Source organism: Cherax quadricarinatus, chromosome 7 (assembly GCF_038502225.1).
Source record: "Cherax quadricarinatus isolate ZL_2023a chromosome 7, ASM3850222v1, whole genome shotgun sequence".
NCBI classification, from domain to species: domain Eukaryota; kingdom Metazoa; phylum Arthropoda; class Malacostraca; order Decapoda; family Parastacidae; genus Cherax; species Cherax quadricarinatus.
Genome location: NC_091298.1, coordinates 14,094,423 through 14,108,926, shown reverse-complemented (window position 1 = coordinate 14,108,926; position 14,504 = coordinate 14,094,423). Strand labels below are relative to the sequence as shown.

General features: G+C 39.2%; 1 protein-coding gene across 4 annotated transcripts in view; it reads right to left on the bottom strand.

Annotated features, from left to right (window-relative positions):
* Nucleotides 1–11,926, bottom strand: part of LOC128686744 (juvenile hormone esterase-like) — a 29,378-nt gene extending 17,452 nt beyond the window's left edge. For 2 of the 4 annotated variants that reach the window (XM_070082304.1, XM_070082305.1), the window contains exons 1-7: nt 11,359–11,866; nt 7,607–7,759; nt 6,400–6,556; nt 5,142–5,215; nt 4,835–4,946; nt 4,009–4,232; nt 3,595–3,793 (exon numbers count right to left, since the gene is read on the bottom strand). In XM_070082304.1, the coding sequence (XP_069938405.1) occupies nt 3,595–3,793; nt 4,009–4,232; nt 4,835–4,946; nt 5,142–5,215; nt 6,400–6,556; nt 7,607–7,759; nt 11,359–11,688 (1,249 nt within the window). In that variant the 5' untranslated portion in view covers nt 11,689–11,866. The other 2 variants (XM_070082306.1, XM_070082307.1) reach the window with 2 other exon arrangements.
* Between the last annotated feature and the right edge of the window lie 2,578 nt (nt 11,927–14,504).

The following is a 14,504-nucleotide window of genomic DNA, read 5'->3' as shown; positions in this document are numbered from 1 at the left end:
AATGACTAAATTAATACATTAGAAATCTTCCTTATGAAGAAAGATTGAAGACTCTTAAATTACATTTTCTTGTTAGACGAAGAATGAGGGGAGACCTGATCGATGTGTATAAGTGGAAGATAGGTATTAATAAAGGGAGAACCCGCAGTAATGGATTTAAATTAGAAAAGTTCAGATTTAGAAAGGACATGGGAAAGTATTGGTTTGGAAATAGGGTAGTTGATGAGTGGAACAGTCTACCTAGTTGGGTTATTGAGGCTAGGACTTTGAATAGTTTCAAATTTAGGTTGGATAAATATATGAGTGAGAGGGGTTGGATTTGAGTGTGACTTGCAAATGAGTGGATAGAGTTATCAGAGCTTATTTCTTGGGTAGCATTGAAAACTAGGTTGGGCAAATGTTTTGTTAGTGGGATGAATTGTAAAGGACCTGCCTAGTATGGGCCAACAGGCCTGCTGCAGTGATTCTCCTTTCTTATGTTCTTATATATATATATATATATATATATATATATATATATATATATATATATATATATATATATATATATATATATATATATATATATATATATATATATATATATATGCAATAAGATCACAGTAAACAGGTGATTTCAGAATATGCAAAACAACCACTCTGAAAGAATAGAGAAATTCCAAGCGCTTTCGTGACTACTCACATTATCAAGGAACTATGAAAGTAAAGCATCCAAGGAAGCTATATAAGGGGTCTGGCCAGCACCTCACTATCAGATCCCACAACGGTTAAACACCTGACGCGCGCCGACCCAACTTGGATAGGTCCTTTGCACAACTCACCCCACAAACTCTTCTACCCAAGAAAATTTAAAAATTATTTGTCCAGTGTATTATTAAATTCTTCCCAAATTCTATTAATTATAAATGGATCTAATTTATATAAACCAAAGGAAATATTCATATTATTGTCAAAACTGCTTTTTATGAAACAAGATTCAATTATATTCCTGTCGACCATGGACTTGCTTGATACTACTTTCTCAACTTTTTGAAAATCAATTGGATGGTTAAAATCTCTTACATGAATAAATAGAGCATTGGAATCTTGTCCAGTTCTAATGCTATATTTATGTTGTTTTAATCTTAGTTCGAGATTTTTACCAGTTTGACCGTAATAAACTTTATCGCAAATTTTACAAGGAATCTTATAGACACATCCATCAGCATTTTGGGGGGAATTCTTTATCAAAAGTTTTTTTATTGTATCAAGATTTTTGAATACAACTCTAATATTAAAAGTCTTAAGAAGAGAAGGCATATCAACCAAGTTTTCATGGTAAGGGAGAACCAACATATTTTTAGTTGAATAAGGCTGGTTGTCCCTTTTTGGATTGTAAAAAGTATTTCTAGCAACTTTAAAAGATTTATCAATTACATTTCTTGGGTATTTTAAATCATTACCTATTTCATAAATTTTGGATATTTCCTCATCTATGAACTCAGGGCTACAAATTCGTAAAGCTCTCAAAAACATTGATGAAAAAACAGACAGTTTGACTCTATCTTGATGCGAGGAATAATAGTGGACATAGGAACAGTTATTTGTAGGTTTTCTGTAAATTTTAAATTTGAATTCATTATTACCCTTAATAATTAAAACATCTAGAAAAGGCAATGAGTTATTTTCTTCAAACTCAACAGTAAAGTTTATAGAAGTTTATAGAATGTAGATATACACCATTTCCTAGGAAAATTAAATAGCTTAGCCCATTCTATAAACTTTACTGTTGAGTTTGAAGAAAATAACTCATTGCCTTTTCTAGATGTTTTAATTATTAAGGGTAATAATGAATTCAAATTTAAAATTTACAGAAAACCTACAAATAACTGTTCCTATGTCCACTATTATTCCTCGCATCAAGATAGAGTCAAACTGTCTGTTTTCTCATCAATGTTTTTGAGAGTTTTACGAATATGTAGTCCTGAGTTCATAGATGAGGAAATATCCAAAATTTATGAAATAGGTAATGATTTAAAATACCCAAGAAATGTAATTGATAAATCTTTTAAAGTTGCTAGAAATACTTTTTACAATCCAAAAAGGGACAACCAGCCTTATTCAACTAAAAATATGTTGGTTCTCCCTTACCATGAAAACTTGGTTGATATGCCTTCTCTTCTTAAGACTTTTAATATTAAAGTTGTATTCAAAAATCTTGATACAGTACAAAAACTTTTGATAAAGAATTCCCCCCAAAATGCTGATGGATGTGTCTATAAGATTCCTTGTAAAATTTGCGATAAAGTTTATTACTGTCAAACTGGTAAAAATCTCGAACTATGATTAAAACAACATAAATATAGCATTAGAACTGGACAAGATTCCAATGCTCTATTTATTCATGTAAGAGATTTTAACCATCCAATTGATTTTCAAAAAGTTGAGAAAGTAGTATCAAGCAAGTCCATGGTCGACAGGAATATAATTGAATCTTGTTTCATAAAAAGCAGTTTTGACAATAATATGAATATTTCCTTTGGTTTATATAAATTAGATCCATTTATAATTAATAGAATTTGGGAAGAATTTAATAATACACTGGACAAATAATTTTTAATTTTTTTGGGGTAGAATAGTTTGTGGGGTGAGTTGTGCAAAGGACCTATCCAAGTTGGGTCGGCGCGCGTCAGGTGTTTAACCGTTGTGGGATCTGATAGTGAGGTGCTGGCCAGACCCCTTATATAGCTTCCTTGGATGCTTTACTTTCATAGTTCCTTGATAATGTGAGTAGTCACGAAAGCGCTTGGAATTTCTCTATTCTTTCAGAGTGGTTGTTTTGCATATATATATATATATATATATATATATATATATATATATATATATATATATATATATATATATATATATATATATATATATATATATATATATATATATATATATAAATGTCGTACCGAATAGGCAGAATTTGCGATCTTGGCTTAATTAGCAACACTTATCTTGCCATATAGGACAAGTTAAAATTTGTGTATGCAATAATTTCGCCAAAATCATTCTGAACCTAACGAAAAAAAATATATTTCACTGTTTGTTTAGTATTAAATTATTGTAAACAAATCTAAAATATATTTAGTTGGGTTAGGCTAAAATAAATTGTTCTTGTTATAATAAGGTTAGGTAAGTTTTCTAAATGCCTTTTGGTGCAAAATTATAATTTTTTACATCAACATTAATGAAAAAAAATTATCTTTAAACGTATAAGAGAAAATTTTAGAAAGGACTTAATTTTAAATGAGTTCTTGCTAAATGACCAGTTTTACATATTCGGCACGACATATATATATATATATATAAATATATATATATATATATATATATATATATATATATATATATATATATATATATATATATATATATATATATATATATATTCAATACAGTTTGTTGAGTTATGTATTCTTTGTCATTAGTAATATTGTTATTATTATCATCATTATTATGACTATTATTATTATTGATATTTTTATTGTTACTGTATGTTATAATTATTAACATAATTAGGTTCCATAAAAATATCAAATCCGTAGATGAAATAAATGATCTCACATCCAATGATGAGTGATCCTTCGTCTCGTACACTGCCGATCATGACAGGCACCTTCAGGAACTCCCCAAGCTCTAGTGTGGCACGAGGGTCCTTGGGAATGACGATTTCCAAGTCACTGTGATTACCATTGGCCAGTTCACTCTGAATCACTGGACACAAACCACGAAACCCCAGACCTCCCGTAATACGGTCTTGTGCCTGTTGGGGAAGATACGCGGTCTGTGAGGCAAATGATTCCTCATGGACATTATGGATGATTCAGAGACGATGTCAATTAAGCTCATCTTCCTGTTCCTATATGATGGCACTCTGACTCCTACCGTATATGTGACTGCTTACTCTTTAGTATAAATAAAGCTAAATAAAAATGTGATTTTGGAGCACCTGAATGAATGGCACTCAGGCTAACTTACATAAAGAACAAGTGAAGCACGGGTGACCTCCTTGTAGCTCCTGGTTTTCATACACTCGACTTTCTCCTCGGAGCTCCAGCCGTCCAAGGAGCAATTGAGGAGAGCAGCGGTGTCTTGGAAGGACTCATGCGGGTTGTTGTCGATGGTCCAGATCTCCAGGGCAGAGCCACTCTCGACGATCACACGATGCAGCAGCTGACGACCATTGTTCTGTGGCGCTGTCTCTGTGTCGTGACGAAGTGTGGAGATTCCATTCGGTGGGAGCAAAGCAAGGTAACTATTCTTAAAACAAGAACCAAATTCATGTTCCACATTTTCGTGAAAAAAAAAAAACTGTACGAAAGGCGTCATATAGGCTCGAACTCGGTTTACTCAGGATGTAATGAGTAAAATGTAAATATATGGCAATAGTCTGGACTCCCACGACTAGAGGATTGAATAAAAATTTTCATTTCAATATGTGGCATCATGGTGCCAGGTACAGGTGTGGCGCTGCTGCCTGGTTAGCACAGGTTCCAGTGTAAATGACGTCTTGTTTAGACAGTTGTCATTATTATATTTTCTTATAGCACTCAACTCGTGGGGGTCATGCAAAGTAAGGAGCTGTAGAGGCTCGATCCTCCGCCCGATAATCGCAAAACAGAAACTGTACTCTCGCAGCCAACGATAAACAGTAATTCATAATTAATATGGTCAGATCATTGTTAGTGACTCGCCAGTAATAAGGAGGCAGCGGACGAGAATTAGTAAAGAATGATATATCATACTGTAATTTAAGGTTATAGTGAAAAGGGAGTGTTAGTGCAGGAGAGAAAGAGACATTTACCGTTAGTTAACGGCGTGAGTTGCAGCCAAGATGCACTGGCTCCACCAGCACTCTGCCCGAACACTGTCACTAGGTTGGGGTCTCCACCGAAGTAGCTTATGTAATCTTGTACCTGCGGTGGAAGGAAAGGATTAGTGTGTGTGTTTGGGGGAGGGGGGTGAATTTATAGGTACTCCAAACAAAGAAGAACAGTACCGTGGTTGGCTTGCACTGTGTCCTTGGTTAGAGTTGATAACGGTCCAGCGTTATCCGAGTTATCAGTGAATAGGCAATAATATATTGAGAAGAAGAGGCAAGGAGCACTTACCCAGCGGAGGGCCATGATCTGGTCGAGGAGCCCCATGTTGCCAGGAGCCTCGGGAATACCCCCAGCAAGGAAACCTGAAGAAAAGAGACAACGTCAAGTACACAGAAAAATACACACATTAGCTAGATGTGTTTCGGTAGCTGAGCGATCCAAGAAAGATGTCCCAGTATGTCCCAATAATAATAATAATAATAATAATAATAATAATAATAATAATAATAATAATAATAATAATAATAATAATAATATTTGTAATCTGTAGAAAGATTATATGAGAGTGAGGCTGAGGTTGTTTACGGTATGTAAGAAAGAGGGAGAATGTTAGATACTGAAAGTAGGTATTAGATAAGGCTGCGTATGTCGCTATGGTAATGTAACGTGCTTATAGAAGTGAATCACAGAGTTAGAGAGAGATGCTCTGTCGTAAAGATTAATCTGATGTATAATGTAAGTTGTCAGAGTTGAATTTTGCTGTTAGTTGAATCTAAGGTAGAGCTTTGTTTACAGTGGAGGAATTTGGAACAAACAGTAAGAGAGGAAAGCTAGCTAAATAAATAAACACAGAAAAGAGCAAAGGTGATTAGAATGAGTAGAATTCCGGGAGATGGAAGACTGCAAGTGAGAGTGGAAGGAAGGATCATGAAGGTAGTGTCCTGATACCTGACAACGGATGCATCGGCAGATAGACCCATGAAGAGGATGCTGAATCAAAGAATAAACTAAGGAAAGAAAGATGCAGGAGTATAGAGATATCTGTGTAAGACAAAGAGGTATATCAGTGAATGCAAAAAGAAAACATATCAGAACATAGGAATAATGACGCCATTGTATTTACAAGGATGAGGTTCGAGGCAGTGAAAATACCGTAACAGATTAATGTTTGGAGAGAATTTTATGAAGAGAATAAGGAATGAAATAATTAGAAAGCAGTACGGCTCTTAGGTGAGAGTCAATATGGGGAAAGAGGCTGCTGAGATTGTTCGGTCATGTAGAAAGCATGGAGCTGGTTAGGTTTACTAAGAGAGGAAGAGAAGAAATGTAGGGAACTTCCGTGGGAGGGTTTCGACGGAGGATGTGAAGGAGGTTTTGAGAGGTATGAGGACTGAACACATAACAAGTGTGAGGGTGTTAGATCCAAGTGGATTTTAGAATGATATGTTACTATATCACTACCCCCACCATCACCACCGCTACCACCACCACCACCACCACCACCACCACCACCACCACCACCATCATCACCAACATCACCACTCACCCAACGAGGCCAGACGGTACTGCACCACCACCACCACCACATCTCGGTCCATAAGCTTGGTGGGAACATAGAGGCTGGCGTCACCGGTAGTGTAAGCTCCACCGTGGATCCAAAACATCACAGGAAGACTGCTGCTGGCTTCCATATCCTCCGGAAGCTGTGGAAAGCTTACTGTTACGAAGAAAACAAACTAGGTACAAGCTTTTCTTGTGACAATGTTTCGCTCTAAGCAGAGCTTAATAGAAAGCTTGAAAAATCTTTACTCATGGCGAAACGTTGTGGCAGCAGAAGTTCTGTTCCCGTGTCTCTCATTACTTTTGGCTATTATTAATACTCGAGGAGACGCTCTAAAACCGCAAGGTCAGCCAGCGCCCTGGAAATGGGAGGTAACCTGATTTGATAAGATTAAAGGGTAGTTCTAGTTCCTTGAATCAAGATCCCTTCACTAGCATCAAGGTGCCCACCTTGAAGGAAACCAAGGAAAAGAGGACTTACATTGTACTAAACAGTTTTGTACTCATGAGTACAAGACTGTAGTTACACTAATTCAGCAGAGTACAATAGAACCTAGAACGCAGCAGAGTCTAGGTTCTATTCAGCACAGGGCAGAATAGAACCTAGAATAGAACAGAATACAGCAATACACTGAATACATTACGATCAAATGCAACATTTTTGGTACATTGTACATTTTTGGGACATTGTATTAATTAAGATTACAGTAACAGAGCACTACAATGTAGAATAATGTATTAGAGTATAATACAATGAAATACAGTCTAATAGATTTTAAAAATAATACATTTACTTCAGTTTGGTAATCTGGTAAATCACTCTTGGTAGACTGGTAATTTAGTCTGATAGACGGATAATTTAGTCCGGTGATTAAGCCTACTCACCAGGGAGATGAATCTTACTCACCAGGGAGGTGGATCATACTCATCAGGGAGATGAATCATACTCACCAGGGAGGTGGATCATACTCACCAGGGAGGTGGATCATACTCACCAGGGAGGTGGATCATACTCACCAGGGAGGTGGATCATACTCACTAGGGAGATGGATCATACTCACCAGGGAGGTGGATCATACTCACCAGGGAGGTGGATCATACTCACCAGGGAGGTGGATCATACTCACCAGGGAGGTGGATCATACTCACCAAGGAGGTGGATCATACTCACCAGGGAGGTAGAGCATACTCACCAAAGGGGTGTAAATGCTGAGGTGGAGACAGTCTTCTCTGCCGGAGATGACGTCAAGGATGAGGGAGATCTGAGGACATTTCGCTCTCAGCCAGGTGGCCTCGTAGTCCCCATCTACCTCCTGAGGCCAGGGGCCCTCCCACGGCTCAGGATTCTGCGGAGTTGAGTGTGATGATACGCAGACCACAAGGAAGGAAATGAATGTGAACATAATTCACAGACCAGAGGGAAGGAGGGAAATGAGAGTGTGAACATGATGATACACAGAAGAAGGAATGAAATGAGAGTGTGACGATACGCAGACCAGAAGAAAGAAGGAAATGAGTGTGAACATGATTTGCACACCAGAAGAAGGAAGCAAACGAGAGTGTGATGATACACAAAAGGAAGAAAATGATAGAGGGAGTGTAATGATACACAGACAAGAAGAAGGAAGTAAGACCTGGTCTGTGACCTGGACTTAAAGAAGATATTTCCAAGAACCATTTATCAGAATCACGCAGCAACTCACGCACAAGAGTAACATGGTAACACTAGGTAACGAAACACAAACTTCTCCTCACTAAATTACAATAATCATTTTAATAAAAATAAATTAAATTCTTAGAAGGCACTTAAAAAAATTCCCCAGGTTCCTACAGATACCTCAATTTAAAAAAAAAAAAAACTCGAAGGAAGTTACAAGGCTGAACCGTGATCAGTAGTTAAACTGCGTCGCGGCACGTCGCACGTCCATGTAGTGATCAGTAGAAGGTAAGGGTGATGATACAGTCGTCAGTACAAGGTAAGAGTGATGATCCAGTCATCAGTACAAGAGAAGTGTGATGATATAGGGACCAGTGCAAGTTAAGTGATGATACAGTGACCAGTATAAGGTAAGTATGATGATATAGTGACCAGTACAAGTGATGATACAGTTACCAGTGCAAGGTAAGTGATGATACAGTGACCAGTACAAGGTTAATATGATGTGATGATACAGTGATCATTACAAGATAAGGGTGATGATATAGTGACCAGTCAGTACAAGGTAAGGGTGATGATACAGTGACCAGTAAAAGGTAAGAGTGATGATACACTATCCATCACAGGCCTGGAGCAGAATACAAATATGAGTACGGGATTATGGTGGTAAGATAAGGAGAGAGGCAAGTAACAGCAAAACAGTGATTAGAAATACTCACTTCAGTAGAGCAATGAAGGAAGAGGAGATGCAGAAATTATTGCAGAAAGTTTTGCTTCGTAGACTGATAAACAATGAACTGTTTACAAGTGAAGGCGAACAACAACCAAAAAACTTTACGATGAATATTGCTAGACTAATGATTTGGTTACTACTGCTGCTTGTGCTTATACTACTACTACTACCCGGGGTCGATGGGGCACACCTATCACCATTAAAACCCAAATAAGATCTTGGGCTATGAGAATGACACAATACTCCAGTCTACATCACACGTCACCAACAAGGTAAACTCAGCTACAACCCGCCTCAGTCAGCTATACAAGTTTAATCATAGTTCTCTCTCATGTCATGAAGCACCTATATAAGATAAAGGCAAGACCTATGCTTGAACATCCTTGCGTGCCATGTCACTAACAACAAAAATCAATATGTTACACATGCGAAGACTCCAGAACAAGGCACTCTGCTTTATCACAGGCACCAGACTGAGGGACAGAATCAGAATGGAAGATCTGCACATCCAACAGGAAATCGAAGCAATAAATGTTAGGCTTCACAAACTAAAGAAGCAATGACTATATGTTATGCAAGAACTCTGTATACTAGACAGATTATTATTATTATAATAAAAAAAAGAAGCGCTAAGCCACAAGGACTATACTAGACAGGGAAAACCCACCCCCAGCCAACTAGCACTACTGACTTAATAATCAATACACCTCCCCACACAAAACCCACAGGATGTGAGACTTCCCAAGACCAAAGATTCTGAGTGATCTGCCTGAAGATATAGAAGAATAGGTACCACCAGATTCAATCTGTGTCTAAGACACAAAACCATCCTTATTGATGACACCTTACATCTAACCAAGTAGCAGTTGAAAATCGCCTACAACAGGACACCGCCTCAGAAACGGATCAGCTGACCAGCAGCTCCAGCAAGCGCCTTACAACTAGCCCGAACAACTTGCCTTCTACGCATAAAACTGGCAAAAACAAAAACGTATTTACGACTAATTCACTTTCATGCAAATTAACACGTGTGCCTCTGACGGGTGATGCAGAATACCAATCATCCGATTATTATGCATAACACAACACACGCACACCTTCATTATATACGCCAAAGTGGTTGGGCGGCAATTATCCACATCCCTCTCTCTCCCCACCCCCCACCGAACCTGCCTTCATATTCCATCCTCGCCTATCCTTCTTCTTCCCCCAACTTACCAAAGCTCTGGTATTATTCTAGTCCTGGAGGTGGGAAGTACAGTGCTACACTCTGAAGGAGGGGTGGAGATATATTGTAGTTTTTGTAGGCACGTCTCTGGCAAGACAGTGATGGAGTGAGTGATGATGAAAATGTTTCTTCTTTTTCGGGGTCACCCTACCTCGGTGGGAAACGGCTGATGTGTTAAAATAATAATAATAATAATAATAATAATAATAATAATAATAATAATAATAATAATAATAATAATTATTATTATTATTATTATTATTATTATTATTATTATTATTATTATTATTAAATTTGGTATTAGTTATGATTGAAATGTGAAAAATGTGAAATGTGTGCAGGATGGCAGGTATGTAAATGTGTAAAGAGGCAAATATGGTAGTATATGTAGAGCTTTTAACAAGCCATGACTTGGCAGAGATGTTGACAAAGTTCTACACTATCTGTCGACCACAGAGTGTAGTGTGGGACCAGCACTTGAGAGGCTGAAGTGTTGTGATACACCATATCTACGCTTATATATCAACTACATTTATAGATATCCAAGGCTAGTTGCTTTTAAATTAGGGGTGGAGGGCGAGACTGTTATAATGATTATATACGTAGGGAAGCACTAACCCGTAGAGAATTACATTGCCCCTGGAGAAGTGGGCGAAAATCAGGTTTGACCCTTTGAAGAATTGGTAACAGTAGTCATGATAAGTAGTGATCGAATTACACACGAGAGTTTTTTGCTAACTTGCCACACGACTCATTGGTGTGGTGGTTCAGGGGAACCGATGCACCACCGGTGTTTTGCTGTGGTGGACCTCGATTAATGCTGCAGTGGTAGTCTGTCTTTTTTGCTAGAAAGTTAGGTCAGGGATCAGGGACTACCCTTACCATGTAGCCACCTCTTCTTCAACCCTCTTGTTACCGGTGTTGACAACATTCAAATACGAATCTCAAACATACAAGCCATTTGTTTTCCCTGGTGTTTCAACTAATAAACCAGTGGTGTTCCCTGGTGTTTTATCTTACATCCAAGTTACGGTCCTGGTGTATTAACTTGCAAACGGGTTGTTTGCATACAAAACAATAGTACAAGACAGACTTATGTCTTGCAAATATTCGTACCAAAGTTCGGCTATTGTATAATTTAATTGGTTCTTAATTGCTTTGTTTTTAAATGCAGATGTGTGTAACCTGTGTCGTTTTTAAGCTGGTGACTTTGTAGACACACGTGAAAACATAAATGTAGTATTGAATATCTCTCATATGTTACTTCAAGAGATGCAGGAAATATCTGCTGCGTAAGCACATCAAAACGGATATTACTGAAACTCACTCTGAACCTGAGATCGCCCACGGGAGGCTGAGCGTACGGGATGCTCATGAAGGCGTAGAAATCTCTTCCCATGAAGGACTTCAGAATCGTTCCTCTGGCCGTGCCCAGATCGCCTGCGGTAACCCGCTTATAGTCTGTCGGGGGCATTTCACTGCTACTGGAACCATATGGTGTTTGCCCTTCTTGTAGATTCTGATGCTGTGCTGCCAAGACGTCATCCAAGATAGCTGTCTCCTTGACCAGCAGGGGTGATTGTTTGAAAGCGTTAGTTTCGCTCGTCTTCAGAACAAAGAGAGCAAGAACTACGCTCACACGAACACTGAAAGACATGGCCAAGTAATCAACAATGAAGGAACTTGTTCTTCAAAGGTGAGCACAGAGGTTTCGTCCCTCAAGTGAGCTGTTTTCTTTTGAGGCTTCAAGAATCCTGCTTGGTTCCTTCAGGGAGGGTTGCTGCCTGTGTTAACACTACCCCCTTGAGTACTGACAGTGGAGTGACCAGCTGGGTGCTCACCTCTATCACTGGCCGTGGAGTGACCAGCCAGGTGATCATCTCAACCACTGAGAGTGGAGGGATCACTTAGGTACTCAGTTGATGCAGCTGATAACACAAGCTCCTGAATTAGTACGTCAAAGACTTCACTCTCAACACCTTCGTAAACAAACAAGGTATACTGTTTATTTCGTAATATTGAATATAGAAAAATTACTACTACTACTACTACTACTACTACTACTACTACTACTACTACTACTACTACTACTACTACTACTAATAATAATAATAATAATAATAATAATAATAATAACAATAATAATAATAAAGTGTAATAATAGCTACATTTAGTGTTACATTAATTATAATATGATAACAATGATATGCAAAAGATACATGAGAATGATCGAACCGTCTCAAGCTGCAACCAACAAGTCTAAATGATCGACACCATGCCCAGCCCTTCTAGGGTAGGGTAGGTGCCTGAGCCCGAGCTTGCAGCTCACAAAACTGTCATTCGCCCCCTTGGGGCGGGGATGGCAGACCAGAGAGGCCTAGCTTCTCCCTACGCGCCCCTAGAGGCCTGGGAATGTGGCTAGGCCTGGGGACAATTGGTTCCAAAGATGAGGGGGAACTTGTGCCTCCTCCCATGGGAGACTTAGGTCTCAGACACTCCCTAAAGAGGGAGCCAAGGCCGGGCCACCACTTGGAAAAGGCCCGGGCCGGGAGAATACCGTCGAATCTTTAATAATAATAATAATAAGTCTAAATTGCTCTGAGCTTGGGCTAAGATTACTTGACAGTGGACTGAACCTCTCCTTCATCTTGCAGTGAATGACCAACACTCCTGGATCTAGCACCTCACGAAATACAATCTGTGATAGTCAATAATCTCATGTGACATCTCTCTCTCCGTCTCTCTGGGCCGTGACATCCCATTGTCTCAGAGACTGGTGACGTCTCTTAATCTTTGAAGGCTATTATCAAGGCCGAGTGAACCGTGGAGACTTGTGTCTGATAAAAATCACTGAAGGAAGGGGAGGAGGGGAGGAGACGAGAAGGGAAAGACGCAAGAAATAAAAAGAGAGAAAGAGAGAACATCACTACATCTGAGATCATTTATTCTTCGGATGACTCAAGTCTGGAACATGTTCGTACAGCATAATGATATCAACGAAATAAAATCAGTTGATCAAATGAAATTGCTGGCCCACAGATGGCTCCAACTTCATCCTGTTCCTTGTCTGTCTCATAACAATAAAAATACTTTTAAATAAGCTGATGTTTTAACACCTCTTAGCTAGTAAATAAAGTTAAGACTCCTTAATATAACCTTGTAAAACCCTGTGTAAAACAAAAACAGAAAGAGAAATGTAAAGAAAAAGCCAATAATTAGCAAAAACAAAAAAACAGATAGAAACTTAGAAAAGGCTTCAGTAAGATGGTGTGTGTGTGTGTGTGTACTCACCTAGTTGTACTCACCTAGTTGAGGTTGCGGGGGTCGAGTCCGAGCTCCTGGCCCCGCCTCTTCACTGATCGCTACTAGGTCACTCTCCCTGAGCCGTGAGCTTTATCATACCTCTGCTTAAAGCTATGTATGGATCCTGCCTCCACTACATCGCTTCCCAAACTATTCCACTTACTGACTACTCTGTGGCTGAAGAAATACTTCCTAACATCCCTGTGATTCATCTGTGTCTTCAGCTTCCAACTGTGTCCCCTTGTTACTGTGTCCAATCTCTGGAACATCCTGTCTTTGTCCACCTTGTCAATTCCTCTCAGTATTTTGTATGTCGTTATCATGTCCCCCCTATCTCTCCTGTCCTCCAGTGTCGTCAGGTTGATTTCCCTTAACCTCTCCTCGTAGGACATACCTCTTAGCTCTGGGACTAGTCTTGTTGCAAACCTTTGCACTTTCTCTAGTTTCTTTACGTGCTTGGCTAGGTGTGGGTTCCAAACTGGTGCCGCATACTCCAATATGTGTGTGTGTGTGTGTGTGTGTGTGTGTGTGTGTGTGTGTGTGTGTGTGTGTGTGTGTGTGCGTGTGTGTACTCACCTATTTGTACTCACCTATTTGTGGTTGCAGTGGTCGAGTCTTAGCTCCTGGCCCCGCCTCTTCACCGGTTGCTACTAGGTCCTCTCTCTCCCCGCTCCATGAGCTTTATCAAACCTCGTCTTAAAACTGTGTATGGTTCCTGCCTCCACTACGTCATTTTCTAGGCTATTCCACTGCCTTACAACTCTATGACTGAAGAAATACTTCCTAATATCTCTCTGACTCATTTGTGTCTTCAACTTCCAATTGTAGCCTCTTGTTTCTGTGTCCCCTACCTGGAACATCCTTTGTCCACCTTGTCTATTCCATGCAGTATTTTATATGTCGTTATCATGTCTCCCCTGACCCTCCTGTCCTCCAGTGTCGTCAGGCCGATTTCCCTTAATCTTTCTTCATAGGACATTCCCCTTAGCTCTGGAACTAACCTTGTCGAAAACCTTTGTACTTTCTCTAGTTTCTTGACGTGCTTTATCAAGTGCGGGTTCCAAACAGGTGCTGCATACTCCAGTATGGGCCTGACATACACGGTGTACAGTGTCTTGAACGATTCCTTACTAAGGTATCGGAATGCTGTTCTCAGGTTTGCCAGGTGCC